The sequence below is a fragment of the Strongylocentrotus purpuratus genome, unplaced genomic scaffold (genome assembly GCF_000002235.5).
Source record: "Strongylocentrotus purpuratus isolate Spur 01 unplaced genomic scaffold, Spur_5.0 spur5_scaffold_1, whole genome shotgun sequence".
Taxonomy (NCBI): Eukaryota; Metazoa; Echinodermata; class Echinoidea; order Camarodonta; family Strongylocentrotidae; genus Strongylocentrotus; species Strongylocentrotus purpuratus.
Window position 1 is genome coordinate 20,509,697 of NW_022145594.1, and position 18,176 is coordinate 20,527,872.

At 37.2% G+C, this 18,176-nt stretch overlaps 1 protein-coding gene across 1 annotated transcript; it reads left to right on the plus strand.

The window, feature by feature from the left end:
* Positions 1–11,503: 11,503 nt before the first annotated feature.
* LOC105446067 lies at positions 11,504–17,013 on the plus strand. The gene is made up of 4 exons (XM_030977805.1): positions 11,504–11,795; positions 12,924–13,119; positions 13,714–13,783; positions 16,608–17,013. The coding sequence occupies exons 1-4, from the start codon at positions 11,751–11,753 to the stop codon at positions 16,891–16,893; spliced, it is 597 nt and encodes a 198-aa protein (XP_030833665.1). The 5' UTR covers positions 11,504–11,750; the 3' UTR covers positions 16,894–17,013.
* Positions 17,014–18,176: the final 1,163 nt, after the last annotated feature.

Here is an 18,176-nt window from a genome sequence, read left to right on the forward strand (position 1 = left end):
AGCCTATGCCTATGCCTATGAGATCTGTCATCACAGTTTATATTAAGTCCCTGAATTGGAGTAGCACACTCCATGAGGCACTATTGGCTGTCAGTAATTTGTTTCCAAATGCAGAGAGTCTAGATGTGCAAATGGATATTCTAAGTTCTCAATCCAATCAAGCATACTTTCCAGAGGTAAATTCATCATCATCATTGAGGGAGCTTAAATTAAGATTAAGATATGAGGGCAGTTATTCATATCAGGTAAATACAAACAGGCTGTTAATTGATATTTCTACGTCCTGTCCAAATATCGTATCACTGGTGTTATCGGGCTTTGGAATATGGCTATTGAACAAGTCAGGCAAAGACATTACACCATACAAGATGCCACATCTGACCAACATCCAACTTGAAACATTTGGGACGGATGATTGCTGCCGATTTGAAATATTTACGAATGTACTACATATAGTGTATCAAAGTCCACGTTTGAAGCTTGTTGAGGCATACAAGGTGCAGCTAGGAGGTGCAGAACTTAGCTCTGTTAAGTGGTCCCGAACATCTTCAGGTTGTGAGCTACAACTTGAAGGTGCATCAGCAGCTGTACCAATGACTGACCTAATGCATCTTGTGTCGAATGAACTCAAAGGAGTTACTGTCCTGACATTTGACAGGTGCAAGGTTGACATTCAGAGTATCAGTCATCCACCGCAGGGCACGGAGGGAGAGAGTTCACTTCGAGAACTCAAGTTCTTAAATGTGGAATGCCCGTTGTCTCAAACTGACATCCACAAACTTTCAGAGATGTATCCTAATGTAAAGGTCACAGTTGAACATAAAAGTCAGGCATCACATGAAGACTCTGAGCAGGGTACGAGGATGCCTTTCAAGCCGGAGAGGAAGACCTTCCCATCCTTCCCACCCTCCCCAACTTCTTCAACAGGTGAGTTTTAAGAGATTATACATGTATATACCTGTACTCACAGAGCCTAATTAATAAAGACTTGTTTACATATACCGAGGTACACAGCAGCGGTTTACCACATTTTTGTTTCTTTTATCTGCACTTCACAGTTTTGTGCCTGGAACACAAACTATAAATCAGTTGCACAAGCTACTCTTCCATCCACACTCGCCATAATTAGTAGGATTTTTTTTTTTTTGAGGGGGGGGGGTTGCTCAGATACTTAAAGGGCAATCTGATCCTTGTATTAAGTTCATTTGTATGAAAGCTGAAAATGAAATAAACAAAAAGCGAAAGTTTGAAATAATTTGGACAAATAATAAGAAAATTATGAATGATTGAAATATGAGTTCACTAAGTCTATGCGATTTTCAAATATGCAGTTTGGTCAGTGGATTAATAATAATAATAATAATAGTGGGTTCTTGTATAGCGCTCATGTCAGTCAGATTTGTTGATGGATGGTGAATATATGGTCTAATAATCATTTAACCATAAATAATTATAATCGTCAAATGATTATTAGACCTTACTAGATGAAATGGGTATTTGACAAACTGGGAATTAGACCTACTAGAAATTAGACTAAATGAGCAATTGGCCAAATGGGCTGTAGACATATTTGAGATTAGGCGAATGGAAATTAGACCAATTGGCTGTTAGCCTAAATGGTCATTACATACAATGATAAGTGGACTAAATGATCATTAGACCATGTGGATACAAAAAGATCTGCAATAGACCTTGGCATATGTGAATGAGTCTTTAGTTGGGATATACAGACAGACAATATTTGTACAAATGAATATTGAATTATTTGTAGTAAATACCATGATTCATTCATAAACTTTGAAAATGTTTGTCACAAATCATAATTTGAAATGCAGATCTCACATCCGTATATAAAATACATTATTACACACAAATGCATTTTGTGTACTTTTTAAGTTGCTAATTGTTTTATAAGAAAATAGAATTTGCAATCATTATATTAATAGCCTAAATGAAAAGGATCTATATTCTGAATCCGTTGTTGACTGATTTTATCTGACAGACGACCTTGTTGGAGCCAGAGCAAAGATCCAAGTGCATGAAGAACAGACAGACACCCAGAACACTGAGGAAGAAAGAAAGGAGGAAGAAGAAGAGGATCACATTGCCATGGAAAGCCTGCCCCATGAAACAGGTTAATGTTGTGCTATGATCAATATCGGCAGAAATTGATTTGGAGAATAAGGAAATGAAATCAATGTCTCCCTAGAGCTATCTGTTGTTTCATGTCCATTGCATTTTTTTTCACAGGCATGGTAGAGACACAAATCAAAGAATAAAATATTTGAATACTTTTTACCGGTTAATGCTTAATGTATTCATGACTCGACGACATGAGAGCGAGAGTAGTACAAGCTCACATATACATATATAACACTGGATGCTGGATGGCGTAATCTCTGTAAAAAAAAATATATACACCACTATCCAACAGTGATGTTTCTTAGTGAAAATGGGCTTACCGTGCGTAGTTCTAGCCAGTAGAAAGTTTTGTAATGTTTGGCAAAACATAGAAAAACATGGTAGATTAAGATATTTTTCTATTATCTTATTATTTCATTGTATTACAACAATATATTCGTTACAGATCGGTAAAACGTAATTTTTCTAAATCCTAAATTGGAAAATAACATCATTCATGTAAATTGCTAAATCTCAAAGATTGTATATCTAAATTGATATATCTTTCCACAATGTAGAATCTAAACTACGCAAAAGTTATGAAGAAGAAATTGAAAAAGACGCCTTTAGAAGATACACTCTAAAAAAAAATCGGTTCTAGGACAACTACCCCCTGGGCAATCACCCCCCGGAAAATTACCCCCCGGAAAATTACCCTCAAAGGACAATTACCCCCTGGAATATTACCCCCCGGAGAATCACCCCCGAGGACAACTACCCCCCAAGGACAATTACCCCCCAGAAAATTACCCCCCGGAGAATTACCCCCCGAGGACAATTACCCCCCGAGGACAATTACCCCCTAGGACAATTACCCCCATGGACAATAACCCCCTAGGACAATTACCCCCCAAGGAAAATTACCACCCAGGACAATTACCCCCCGAGGACAATTACCCCCATGGACACTACTGTGTCTGGTGGCTCAGTGGTTAGAGCGCCCGTCTCATGTACGGAAGGTCGTGGGTTCGAACCCCGGCCGAGTCATACCAAAGACTTATAACAATGGACCTTCTGCCTTCTAGCTAGGCGCTCAGCATATTAGATTGGAGAAGGGTAGTAATAATTATCTTATGTTATACAGGGCCCGCTGGAAGAGCAGTTTCATAACTGAAGTGGCTACCCTGGGTAATTAAAACGTTATTATTATTATTATTATTATTACCCTCGAGGACAACTACCTCCGAGGAAAACTACCCTTCCCCCTCCGACGACAACTCCCCCCCCCCCCCCCAGGACAATAACCCCCGGAGGACAACTACCTCCAATGACAATCATCCCCGAGGAATTTATAAGACTGTGACGTATAACGCAAACTTCTCTCCAAATTGCTATTTACAGAAAATTGCATAAACCTTCATTTTCTTTGTGATTTATGAGGTTCATTTCAGTCTTTTCAAATTATTCAATTCGATTAGGGGGGTTGTGGAGGTTGCCCAATTTCCCTGTAGTTTTGCTACCGAGTAAAGAACAGAAATTTACGGAAGCGTTAAAGTGCCATTCTACTTGACAACATTACGAGATATTTCATCTTGTCAAGTCGACTTAATATCCAAATCATGTCGACATGTAAAGATATTTAACCTACCATGTCGACTTATCAACTTTTATTAGTCGACATGGCGAAATAAATTATGTTGCCAAGTCGACTTCACAAAAAGTTCATGTCGTCATGGCGACATAAGTTATCTTGCCAAGTTGACTTCGCATAAAGTTCATGTCGTCATGATGACATGAATTATCTTACCAAGTCGACTTCCCAAAAAGTATATGTCGTCATGGCGAAATAAAAATATCTTGCCAAGTCGACTTCGTAAGAATTACATGTTGTCATGGCGAGATAAAATATGTTACCAAGTCGACTTAATAACAGTAGATGTCGTCTTGGCGACATAAATGATCATTTTAGTCTTTAAATTGTTAAACAAAAATCAATAATGGTGTTCGTGAGGCGATCGAGGGACCGGGATCAGGACTAAAGTCACTAGACCTAGACTAGTCGACTGTGAATGAACTACACGTACGCGCGCTGCATGAAAAAGTCGTCACACTACATATCTCGCCATGACGACATATACTTTTTGGTAAGTCGACTTGGTGAGATAATTTATGTCGCTATTACGAGATGAATTTTTGTGTGAAGACGACTTGGCAAGATAATTTATTTCGCCATGTCGACATTACTTTTTGGGTAGTCGACTTGGTAAGATAATATATGTCGCCATGACGACATGTATTTTTTTAGAAGTCGACTTGGCAAGATAACTTATGTCGCCATGACGACATGAATTTTTTTGTAAAGTCGACTTGGCAAGATAATTTATTTCGCCATGTCGACATATAAAAGTTGATAAGTCGACATGGTAGGTTAAATATCTTTACATGTCGAAATGATATGGATATTAAGTCGACTTGACAAGATGAAATATCTCGTCATGTCGTCAAGTAGAATGGCAGTTTAACGCTTCCGTAAATGTCTGTTCTTTACTTGGTAGCAAAACTACAGGGAAATTGGGCAACCTCCACAACCCCCCTAATCGAATTGAATAATTTGAAAAGACTGAAATGAACCTCATAAATCACCAAAAAAAATGAAGGTTTATGCAATTTTCTGTAAATAGCAATTTGGAGAGAAGCTTGCGTTATACGTCACAGTCTTATAAATTCCTCGGGGATGATTGCCATTGGGGGTAGTTGTCCTCCAGGGGTTATTATCCTGGGGGGGGGGATTTGTCGTCGAAGGGGGAGGGGTAGTTGTCCTCGGAGATAGTTGTCCTCGAGGGTAATAATAATAATAATAATAACGTTTTAATTACCCAGGGTAGCCACTTCAGTTATGAAACTGCTCTTCCAGCGGGCCCTGTATAACATAACATAATTATTACTACCCTTCTCCAATCTAATATGTTGAGCGCCTAGCTAGAAGGCGGAAGGTCCCATTGTTATAAGTCTTTGGTATGACTCGGCCGGGGTTCGAACCCACGACCTTCCGTACATGAGACGGGCGCTCTAACCACTGAGCCACCAGACCCAGTAGTGTCCATGGGGGTAATTGTCCTCGGGGGGTAGTTTTCTTTGGGGGGTAGTTGTCCTTGGGGGGTAATTGTCCTGGGGGGTAATTGTCCTTGGGGGTAATTGTCCTCGGGGGTATTTGTCCTCGGGCAGTAGTTGTCCTCGGGGGTAGTTGTCCTCGGGGGGTAATTGTCCCCGGGGGTAGTTGTCCTCGGGGGGTAATTCTCCGGGGGGTAATTTTCCGGGGGGTGATTGCCGAGGGGGTAATTGTCCTGATACGTAAAAAATCAAGTGCTAATTTTAGCACCTCGAGATTTGGAGGCATCACCTGTAAGGGCACGCATTAGGACTGCCCAAATTGTGCTAAAGTAGCACTTGTACACGTGCTATAATTCAACACCAGTCCAAATGCTACTTTAAACACTTTAAGTATAAGCCTTTTTACACTTCTGCTGCTATTAGACGCATGCAGCTTGCAAAAACCACACTTCTAGGTCATCAAATAACCCCTTTTAGAGCCCCCAAATAGGCACTACAAGTGCTAACACTTTTGTACCCAATACCGTGTGAGTAAAAAAAAATACACCTATAAAATTGTTAATTATTTTTAAAATCATCTATGAACAGTGAATTGATTTACATCTTATGAAAGAGTGTTTTATCCCAAATCATTTGGTATCATTTTTGTGTGGTATGTGTTCACGCTTGGATGAACAGGAGGCATTGTTTGCGAGAGTGCAAAAATCGACTTGCGTCAAAGTGAGGCCTACAGTATGTATTATGTTTGGATTAGCGGCGTGAGAGAATGAATTGAATGTATCAAATTAAATGCATTGCATATGGTTTTGCAGAAGCAAAGTCACACACACAAACACACACGCGCACAAAATTTTCGTTGATATTTGATGTTCGATATTTGATACATGTGGCATGATTAACTGTGTTAGGGATGTTATTTGAATCTGCAAAGACCGAATTAATACCCAAATCACAATTGTTATCATCAAACATCACATAAGCAACTTTGGCGCAATTCGATTTTAGCACTCTCGCAAACAATGCCTCCTGTTCATCCAAGCGTGAACACATACCACACAAAAATATACTAAATGATTCGGGATAAAACACTCTTTCATATGATGTATAATAATGTACTATTCATAGATGATTCTTAAAATAATTAGCAATTTTCGAGGTGTAAACTTTTTTTTGACTCACACTGTAGTGCTAAAGAACACACCCAAACAGCATGCAAAAAATCACACCTGTAGTGCTGAAAACCTACCCTTCTGTTTAACAACCCTAACATTATTTTCAGCCTCCTTTAAGCACTTAAAACATACCCCTCAAGACGCCACATGTCACACTCATGGTAACGAAAGAATAGTCATATATATGAGTTAAAAATTGACAAAAACCATTGTAAAAAGGAATACATGTATTTGTATCCAAGGTAGTGGTAGTCTTGCTGCCATGTAGAATGTTGGAAAAGGTATCATCATGCACAAGCAGAATTATTAGGCAATGAAAAGACTACCTTCTCAGATCCCCGCTCTTGTATAGCCGAGTGGCGACCTATCTCATTTGAATTTTAAATTACTTTGAATTTCTTTTGAGTGAAGCACTGCCTTAGCACCTGGAATATGCACACACATTCAATAGACTTTCTTTGTACATAGTACACAATCTCCTTCGACCTTACATTCTCCAAAAAGGTGAATATCTCCTCAGATCCCCGCTCTTTTCACTACGAAAATGACAGACAAAGAAAGCGGACAAAATATACAGTTCCTCAGGTAGACAAAGGAACTTCCCTTCCCTGCTATTATGTAAAAATGTGTAGAACAGGTGTCACATGCAGACATTGGTGTCGATCCGTAACTGATACCTATTCATCAGGGGGGATGATCTATTCATTCATCCCCCCCTGATGAATAGGTATTACGTAAGGATCGACACCCATGCATGCAGATCACCTGTTCTACACATTTTTACATAATAGCAGTAGAGGGATGTTTCTTTGTCTACCTGAGGAACTGTATATTTTGTCCGCTTTCTTAGTCTGTTATGTTCATAGTGTTTATAGCCGAGTGGCGACCTATCTTATTTGAATTTTAAATTACTTTGAATTTCTTTTGTGTGAAGCACTGCCTTACCACCTGGAACGCTGGTGCGCCTGCGCATGGAGCGCCAGCACTGCCGGTGTTTCTTCAAGTGCTAAAACAGGCAGGGTCACACTTCGGGTGCAATTTCTCGAATAGCACGTGTTTCCAGCACTCATTTTCTGCTCGTCATCGCTTCACAAACGCTGCATGCACGCCAAAGGCTACACTTTGCACATGTGGTGCAAATTTTTACCCAGCACCCGTGATTAAGCACTTCATTTTTTAGAGAATAACAATTTGTAAGAATATGCTTCTTTTACACTTATTCCTGACATGAATAGGATATTTAAGAGTGACATTGCTCTTTAGTGCTCTATAACCAATATTTAATATTTTGCTAGGATGTTGAAGTACAATTATGTGTTCTATTGATTGCGGCAGAGGGTTTGCAGAAAGGATTTATTGAAAATATATATCATGATTTTCATACTAGATGAAGTAAATGTCAAACCAATCAAGATGGAATGTTGTAAGAGAGTTGGAGTTGAAGGTGGCAAACTTCAACTAGATTCCTTCGGAATTGAACTTGAGATCCCTCCCGGAGCAATTGACAGCGAAGCGCCGCAGGACATTTCTCTTCGTGTCCTGACGACAGATACTCCTAATCTTGGCAACAGCAAAGAAGAGATGTCAGTCTGCTTTGGTGTACAGTGTTTAGCCCCTGATGACTTAGTCATTAAGCTACCTGTGACTTACACAATACCTCACTGTGCTGTGATTACACGATACTCCAGTGTGGAGGCAGTTTTGTACACAGGAGAGGGAGAGTACTCAATCGGTAAGTACATCTTGACATGTATGCACATTATGGAGCAATGATATTTGATAAATGTTATTAAAGATAAATGTCAACATCTTTTGTGTAAATAAATGAAACACATAGCAATATGTAAACAACCAAAATGTAACTCCATTTTCCATTTACTTCAGAACAAGGCAATTGCAATTGTACAAGGGAGAATACGCACCCGATAAATACAACTCGACATGTACATGCAAAATATTTCTCAATAAGCCAGTTCTTAATATGTGCTATAGTAAAAAAAAAATAATAATAATAAATAAAAAAAAGAAGGAAGAAGCAGAATAATCTATCATCATAAGGTACATATATTTTAGCCAAGGAATGTTCAGGTTTGGGGAAGATAAAACAAATAGTAGGTCATTAAAGTATCTCCTGCCCGGTTAATCTTTATTGCAAATATGTAAACCTAAGCTGTTCAGCCTATAGCAGTTCATATATTCAATATTTCTAATTCATCATTTGTACCTTCTCAAATCTGCAACAATTGTACAAATTTATCTCTTTCACGGTTTGAAAGAGATGAATTGTAAAATAAAATGATAATGATTTCATATTCTACACCACAAAGCCAATGTTTAAACTTTAAAGACTAATTACAAAGACATTCTACAAAAAAAACGGAACAATTTACAGCATTGAAAATAAACTTTTATTTTTTTTTGGTGAATTTCGCTCTTTCTGCTAATGTATAATTTGTAATTATTGTGGATCAAAATATGAAAATAAAACATCACTAAAAGATGACATTACACTTTTATATGTGTTAACTATAAAATTGTAAATCTTTCAAGTTGTCTACATGAAGGGTTATCTTCCCAAAGTAATCACAGCCTTATGACAATTGATTTTATTACCTTTATATTTCCAAATAATTATATTTGGAGGTGTTTTTGTTTAGCTTACTTAGTTATACTGACATACATGTACTGAATTAAGGATTAAATGGGAAGGCATATATATCTTTAAACCCATGTAATAATTTGATTGCAGGGTCATCAGGGAGAAAAGTATGACAGATGCTACCCTGCGTCGTATGAGGATTTCCATGTACCTATTATTTTCCCCATTAGTTGCTTGCCTTTCTTGTACCTGTCATATAAATGTAAGGAAATTGTATAATAGCCAAAAAATTAATGTAGGTTCTAATACCAACATTACACATACAATAGATAGCTCAATTTAAATGATGGCATTATTCTTGGTACGTGCATATAAATGAATATACTTAATTACTTAAATATCTGGTCATATTAGATGCAGAGGTAAAGGAACAAATTCCATTAACACAGTCTGGAATACCCAACTGCAACATAGAAAGAGATACACTTAGATTGCAGATGAATCACTTCTCTTGGGCGTTCATCAGATTCAAGTTGACTGTCTTCTTTGGAGGGAAGCGAATGCGTTGCCTGCCATTTGCAGAAAAGCCACTACCGGAGGAAAGAACCACTGTCGTCTTACGTGCACATCTCTATGATGACATCAAAGGGATCTATATGAAGGCAAGAATATTATTTAAATGTCTTTGGCATCGTAAAAGGAATAATTAGCCAGTCTCCCAATGTAAATGCAAATACTTTTTGTTGATGAAAATCTTTGGAAACAGTTTTTTATTAAGTTTTGTGTTTCAAAGCAACTTAAAGCCTAAAAATAAATATCAACTATTTAGAATATCACAATCCCTAATATTTAATGTTATACACCATCTCTTGTTAGTGTCACAATGTTAATGGACATCTCTGGTCTATTGAAATCTAGTTTGACAATCACAAAGATAGAAAATAATCTCCGAAGACTACTGTCTTTCTATTTATTTAAAAAAAAAGTATTTTAACTTAGGAGAAGAAAGGAAATGTGTTCAATGAATCAGCTTATGTATTTTTCTAAGTTAATATGGAGATCAATTTTAGATGTTTCACCTGAAATAAACACCTTAAGTTACGATAAACCTTCTTTCAAGTAATTGTAGGAAAGGGATTTGTTCAAATCTTTTACTGTAAATGACAACCATTTTCATTCACATTTTACCCAGATTAAATACATGTACATTATGCCTAGGTCACATTTGCTCTACGGCTAGGATACGGCGGCCGTACGCCCCCGAAATCGAGAGATAGTTGCGGCGGCCGCAGAGAATCTGCGCTGGCCTCAGGGTCACCCTAGGGCGTATCCTTGTCTTTACAGGCCGTACGGGTGGCCGTGGGATTATAATGCGGAGTTATAACTGTCTTCATTTCTAGGTTCGCCGTAGACATGCCGTAGAGTGGTTCCACGGTGACCGTACGTCGGGCGTACGGTAGCCTTGCGTTTTATATACTCTAGGGGCGAAGCGGTAGCGTCATCCTGGCCGCACGGTTGCCGTACGGTCCCCCTTGAACCGCCTTGCGGGCAGCTTGCGGCCACATTGTGTCTGCCTTAGTATTTGTCAAAAAGCTACGGCCGTCGCAGGGACGCCCTAAGACGACCCTGCGTCATCATTTCAAAGGCCATACGGCAGTCAAAGATTTTCTGTCTCCACAAATTAAAAATCCACCGTGCGGCTACCCTAAAATATGTGACCACTACCGTATGTGACCGTGGGAATGCTGCGATGCTATTATTGCTATTGGCCATAATTATATATTTTAGACCGCACGGCCGCCGCGGCAAGTGTGACCTAGGCAAAAGTTAACATATTTGATTTAAACATTTTAAACAAGCTTTACAAACTCTTTTGTATCTCTGGTTGGTACTAAGCACAGTTCTAAATGTGGAATGGGGGTTGGGTTGGGATGGGCTATAGGAGCTCAGGCCCCTTCCCCCAAACTTTTGATTTGTGTCATTTGATAGTAGACATGTTTATTGTAATTATTTGTCACAAAACTTTTACTGAATAATAAGGTTACTTTGTATGTTTGCATGAAGTTGTGCTATTTCGTCATTAAAAAACTTTCTACCATATTGAAGTATAATACAAATGAAAATGCTACAATTATTTTTCACCTTTGAGGACTAACATACTCTTGAAAACTTTTATCAGAATTCAACAATGATGTGCGTTACCTTTAATGTGTTCTCACCAACCAGTTTGCTATTAAATAGTTTGCTACATGCACTCGTGCTCAGTGTTTAATTACTTGTAAAATAGGCCACATGTACTCTTAATGATTAGAAAGCTTGACAGATGGTTGCCTGACATAGGAACAGTGAATGTATGCAAGGTGGAATCAACCCATATGAATCGCTCATATTTGATAGGTGAATCAAATAGTACTTTGATATGGGGTATTGGAAGAAACAAATATGAAAAGTCAGTTAACAGTATATCTGCATGCATTTGACCAGTATCTGATCAAAAGATAACAACATAGGAAGAAGAAAAGAGGGGGAGATCTGACTTTGAGCCACTAAGAGCAAGCCATTCAATTAAATTTGAAAAACCTTGCAATTGAAATCTAAGTAGTGTCCCCTTGACTTTTTATTAGCCATTATTTGTATTTTCTTGAATCATTTTGTGACAGATAGCGTCCCAGGAGGAATGCGTAGGTTTCGCTTGTATTCATCCTGAAGCAGAGGTTCTTATCAGTGCAGCAGAAGTGGACGTCAAAATGACTTGTTTCATAAAGCGTGATCCCATTGGAGATACCATACATGTAAGTTCTGCTTCATAATAACGATAGTGATAATAACAATAATAATAATAATAGTGATAGTAATAATTAAATATAGAAAATAATGATAATAATGTGATAATAATAAAAAAAGATTAGTGATGCACCAAAGTCACTTGAAATCAAATGCCCAAGGGGCACTAGAAAAGTGCATAAGACAAAACAACATTAATATCTCTTCACAAAATTACCAATGAGTAGGAAACTACATATCAGAAAGAAAAAAAAAAGAAAGAAGCTAAATCAAACAGATTTTGTATAGATTGTTTTTAAACTCTTCAACTTATCTGCAATTTCTAGTCCATCGGTGGAGATCTTTTAACAGCAAAGACCCTGCATGAGCAACCCCCCCCCCCCCCCTCTTGTACATGTATTTTGCTTGGGAAATAGAAGAAATCCCGAGGTTTGAGAGCGTAGAGATGTTTACGGAATGTAATGATTGCTTTTATTTGATTTTATTCAACAAAGAAAACAGTGAATACAAAACAACAGTAAGGGTTTCAAGAGTGTCACATGTATTGTATTTATTAAACTTCATTGATGCACATCAATATTCTGTTTATAAACATATAAATCAAATTACAATGCAATGTAACAAATCAATATTCTGTTTGGAAACACATATATCACATGAATCAATTTAACAATGTAATGTAACAAATCGATATTCTTTTTGTAAACATATATATCATATAAATCAATTTACAATGCAGTGTGTATAGCAAAACAGAAGGAAAATTATATCCAGCAGAAACACTTTTTTTTCTTTTTGTAATAACATGACATAAAATGCATAAAGTAAATAATATAATGTACCATAATACACCCGAAGATTTTGATATATAAAACCTAATACAGCAATTTTTCTAAATAAGTTATAACTCATGTTATACAAAATAGGTAAATGAGGTACCTGGAATGCCTAAAATAAATGACGTAATATTACTTATACATATATGCGACCTCCTGCAAAATTAAACCCAAAACATAAGATTGTAAATTTTTACTTTGTTATTACATAGTATCTAAAAGTTACCCCTCACAGTGATGTTTATGTATTTTTTTTAAAAACAACATTGTTTTGGTAATCCTATGCTCTTTCTTTTGTAGACTGTCAAGTATGACGAACTATGCAGAGGACACCATAGGACAAGGTCCTTCAACTTGGACCTGAGAAGCCAGCCAGATGAAAAAATAGTAGTGACCCTGCAAGTAGGTCAGACAGGACATTCAGTGGAAGAACTGCTTTGTATATTCAAGTTTACAACTCCTCGTAGATCCACCAGTCTCCTGACTCATGACCTAGGTATTCATTGTTGTGTAATAGTGAGACAAGTTGGCATGATTGTTGTTAACAATAGCTATCAATGCAACATGTTCTCTCTGTGATTTTCTGATTTGCAGCATCGGTCATCATCATAGATTTGGGGAGGAAAGATCCCTGATATATCTAGATTATTACTGATAATGAAAATAAAGTTGAAGTCGTCTTTAGCAATGGTGTTCTCCTTTAGGAATCTAGCATTGTTCTCTTATATTGGATTTAATAAAGTGAATGAAGCAATTTAGCTGTATTTGTTTATCATAAGAAGGAACAAATTCGTCTTTCATATATTATTTATAAAGCAAATCTGCCTTTACACCAGACACATGTTTGTTTTGGGGCCATTAAATATACGAGATAAAACAGACAGTTTATCCTTACAGAATTTTATGGACATGTATGCTACCCTTATGAAACTTTATCATATTTGCGAGATAAGAAGCGAAGGATTATTTTTCATAACAAATTTTTAATATGCATGTGATCACTTTTTTTCGATAAAAAGGATAACTTTCCAGTTCCATACAGCAATTCATTATTTGTCTAGTACTCTTTTTCTGATTTCAAAACTTGTAGAACAGTTGCAGGGTGCATCAAGTTCACAGACACTTCAAGCATCACATCAAAGGACAAGGGAAATTCTTGAGTAAGTTGTTATCATTTTTTCCCCTTTAATACTATCAGCACAGTCAGTAGATTCAGACTGAGATCAGAGCATGTGCAGGTATAAACCTGAAATCACTAATGTCTTTGGAGGAGGGGTGGGCAAGGGGCAGTCCCCTCCCCCCCCCCCCCCCCGACAAATTAAATACCAAACAACCAACTTTATTATATACAGAAATCATTGCAAAGTAAATAATAATCAGATTGGAGCAAAAATTGCATGATTACAGTGTGGACATTAGTACGCTGTGAGAAACTGGGCTCATATATCTTATGATTATAACCCAATATATAATATTGAATGCTGTTGGTAATACCCCCTTCACATACACAGATTTCTCTTACGAGTCCCTACGGAAAGTGCAAATTCACGGATCCTTACGATTACGACCGATTTAAGAGTTGTTACAAGTTATTACGAGCTGTTTACGGTTTATTACGGATTATTACGAGTTATTACGATGTATGTACGGCAAAATTCCATGATTTGTTACAAGTTCACATGGATAACTACGACCAACTTACAGGCATTTTATGACCTGTTTACATGTTGTTACGAATATTGACAAGTATTTACGAGTCCTTACGATTTTTGTTACGATTAGCAGCTATTATACTTTTCCCAAAATCGTAAACAATACGTAAGAATACGTAAGGTATACGTATCTATTCGTAAATGACCCCGAATGAAATCGTAAACAACACGTAAGCACTCGTAATAATCTGTAAATAGTCCGTAAACAAATCGTAGATTAACCATAACAAATCCTTTTAAAAATTGTTACTAGTCATTTACGGATTCTTGCGAGCAGTTTATGGACGGGTATTTGTTGTTGCGAGCGGTTTACGATAGTTACAAGCTATTTATGAGTTATTTATACCCCCTTCACATACACAGATTATTTTTACGAGTCCTTACGAATCGCACAAATTCACAGATCTTTCACAGATCCTTACGATTTGGCTACTTTTACGACCGATTTAAGAGTTGTTACAAGTTATTACGAGCTATTTACGGTTTGTTACGGATTATTACGAGTTATTACGATATACTTACGTCAGAATTCCACGATTTGTTACGAGTTGTCACGGATAACTACGAGTAACTTAAGTGTTAGTAACGACCTGTTAACGTGTTGTAACGAATAGTAACGAGTTAGTTACAAGTATTTATGAGTCCTTACGATTTTTAACCAAAAAAGAACAACTGAAAATGAAGTGTTCAAATTTGCAGCTTTTATACCTTTCCCCAAAACGTAAACGATACGTAAGAATACTTAAAGTATACGTATCTATTTGTACAGTACTCGTAACTACACGTAAAGTGCTCGTAACAATCCGTATTGCCATGTAACACGACCCGAATGAAATCGTAAACAACACGTAAGCACTCGTAATAATTCGGAAATGATCCGTAAGTAATCCATTAATAATCCGTAAACAAATGGTTACCAACCGAAACAAATCGTTAGAGAAAATCTTTACGAGTCATTTACGTATTCTTTACGGATGGTATCGTGTTAATACGATACTTACGGATTATTACAACTTATTTACGGACAAATAAATCCGTGGACAATCGTAAGAAGATTTTTGATATGTCAAACAATTCGCCTCTCCTTTCACGGATCCTTACGAGTATCTGCGAGTTGTTGCGAGTTGTGTCGAGCTATTTATGGATACCAGCGAGTTATTTACGGATGCTTGCGATTGACTACGAGTTGGCAATCCGTAAGGACTCGTTAGGAAAATCAGTGTATGTGAAGGGGGTATTAGGGAAAAATCAATCCGTGGACAATCGTAAGAAAATTGTTGACATGTCAACAAAATTGCCTCTCCTTTCACGGACCCTTAAGAGTGTCCACGAGTTGTTGCGAGTGGTGACGAGTTATTTACAGATGCCAGCAAGTTGCTAGCGATTGACTACGAGTTGGCGATCCTTCAGGACTCGTAAGAAAAATCTGTGTATGTGAAGGGGGTATAAGCTGTGAATTGAACAGTCTAAGGCTCACTCACAAATGAATAATACCTGTAATTGATTACAGGCACTGTTACTCATGGGGCATGTGTTATTATATCAAAATCAAAATCACAACATTTCAAATTAAAGGCATTGTTTAACAATGCCGAATCTGAGAGGCATGGCCTTACGTGTTGCCAGTGTCTGTGATATGGTGTATTATTGAAGCCCCAACAAAATTGCGCTTCAAAAAAGTAAAATCCTTTGAGTGACCGGTTTTACCATATTCGTTTTCCCCAGTAGACTGTATGTGTTATGAAAACCGTTTGGCAAACAAAAAAATCGATTTCGACTTTTAATCATAAATATCTTGATAATCACACAGGAGATGGGCTTGTGAAAGTCATGGGGTTCCTGACTGACCTTAAAGTTAAAGACCAGTTATGGTCATGCGATTGCATTGTGAAAGAGACGTTGTGGAATCAATCAGAAAAGGTTGACCATCTAGCATAAAAGTATTGGTGTGTATTGCAAGGTTCTGGAATCATCAAAATGATAAGAAATGTATCAGCATGAGCTAAATCAAGGATTTTGTTAAAGGATCTTAGACAAAGTTACCGGATCCCTTTGAGAGGAGATGAGGAAAAAAATGTCTCTTGCACAATACCCGTCCAAGCCAATTAAGGTCCCGGAGAGTGATATCAAGTTTTTGTTTAACTATACATGTAGACATTGGCTATAATGTTTTGCTGCAACCCCCCCCCCCCCCCCCCCCCCGTCTGTTGTCAGTATGTGTAATTAGAAACATACTAACATACCCTTTTTTTTTAAATATGTCCTATTTAAGGAACATTTCAGGTAGACAGGAAGACTTTGACGTAAAGTTGACCACTGTTGCTCGAAAAGTTAGCAAGCGTGATGAGATAGATAATCTCGGGAAGGCTCTCGGCTTCGAGCCAGAAGATATTCAACGTTATGTCGACACAAACATGAAGAATGCAGATGTAACATACATGGGTACACTTTCAATGCTTCGAAAGTGGAGAAAGAAGCAAACTGAGGCAACAGAGTATGAAACCCTGAAGGTTGTTCTAAAGAAGGCTGGTCAAATTCGTCTTATTGATGAGCTATGAGGTAATTCATTAGATGTGAATTGTAATAATAATACGCAGTTGTTTTGTATGCTTTTCTATCGAGGAATACATTGTTCCGATGATATATATCTATATTTGTATACATAGAGAGAGAGAGAGAGAGAGAGACAGATAGAGAGAGAGAGAGAGAGAGAGAGATGAGAGCATAATGGTTGCGTAGCTTAATCCCCATTTTTGTATGGCCTTCATGGGGACATCATAATACATTGCCTGCAACAGAATCGGATTGCCCCAAGTCGTAAGATGAGGGAAGTGTGATTCTCTAGAGGGCAATATTTTCAATATTCATATTCCCCGAAAGTAGAGCCAGCCAATATCACTACTATCTGTTATATATCGGCCTCAGGTACATAATCAAAACTATTTTGTATCAATTTCAATTATGTGTATTTGCTTGTTGGTCACTATTCATATCATGCATGTCATCTTAACTGAGAAATTATGACGTTAGTTGTCACTGCGCATATCTATTGAGGCTCACTTAAATTTACTTTAATTTTTAAAATTTGTAGTAAATTATTTATTGGAAAAGACTGTCAACACATCGTTTATATATATATATTTTTCCTGAAAAATACATGTATTAAACATTGCTGCACTTTAAAGTAAAGTCATCAGTAATTGCATTAGCTTCAAAAGTATCATGCATGATTCTGTACATAAGCCTGATCTAAGATGATATAATTCACTTTTAAGTACTTAAAACATTATCACAAAGACCTTGGAGAAATCAACTCAAGAGTAATAACAACACCCCTTCTATATAATAGCCCTTAAAAACCATGTTCAGATTTTGTAATATGTCATTGTAATGTTCACACAGTGCAATAGATGATGATGGACAAGACTAATGAAATTGCCTAATGTTTATTTTTTGAAAGTCTCTGTGATCACTAAGTACTAGAATTGAGTGTACCTTAGAAAAACGGGGGCCCAAGTTTGCATTCATGGTGATATAGATAGAAGGGTAGTCATGTTGAATTCCTATATGTAATGGTTTCCACACAGGTACATGTATAATCTGCAATTGCAAATCCGTTTGTGAATGCTGTATTTGCTGCAACTTTTTTAATTTAAGATCATAGCTTACCCTTTCCCCCTCTAAAGTATGGCCTCTCGGCCTTTTTAGAGTATGCCTCGCGAACTGTTCTTATTGTAGATCACATAACTTACCACTCAATATTTGTTTTATCAATATTTCTTTGTATCTAATGTTATACCATCTGATTTATATACGTTATATTTTATACAATGTTTTTATC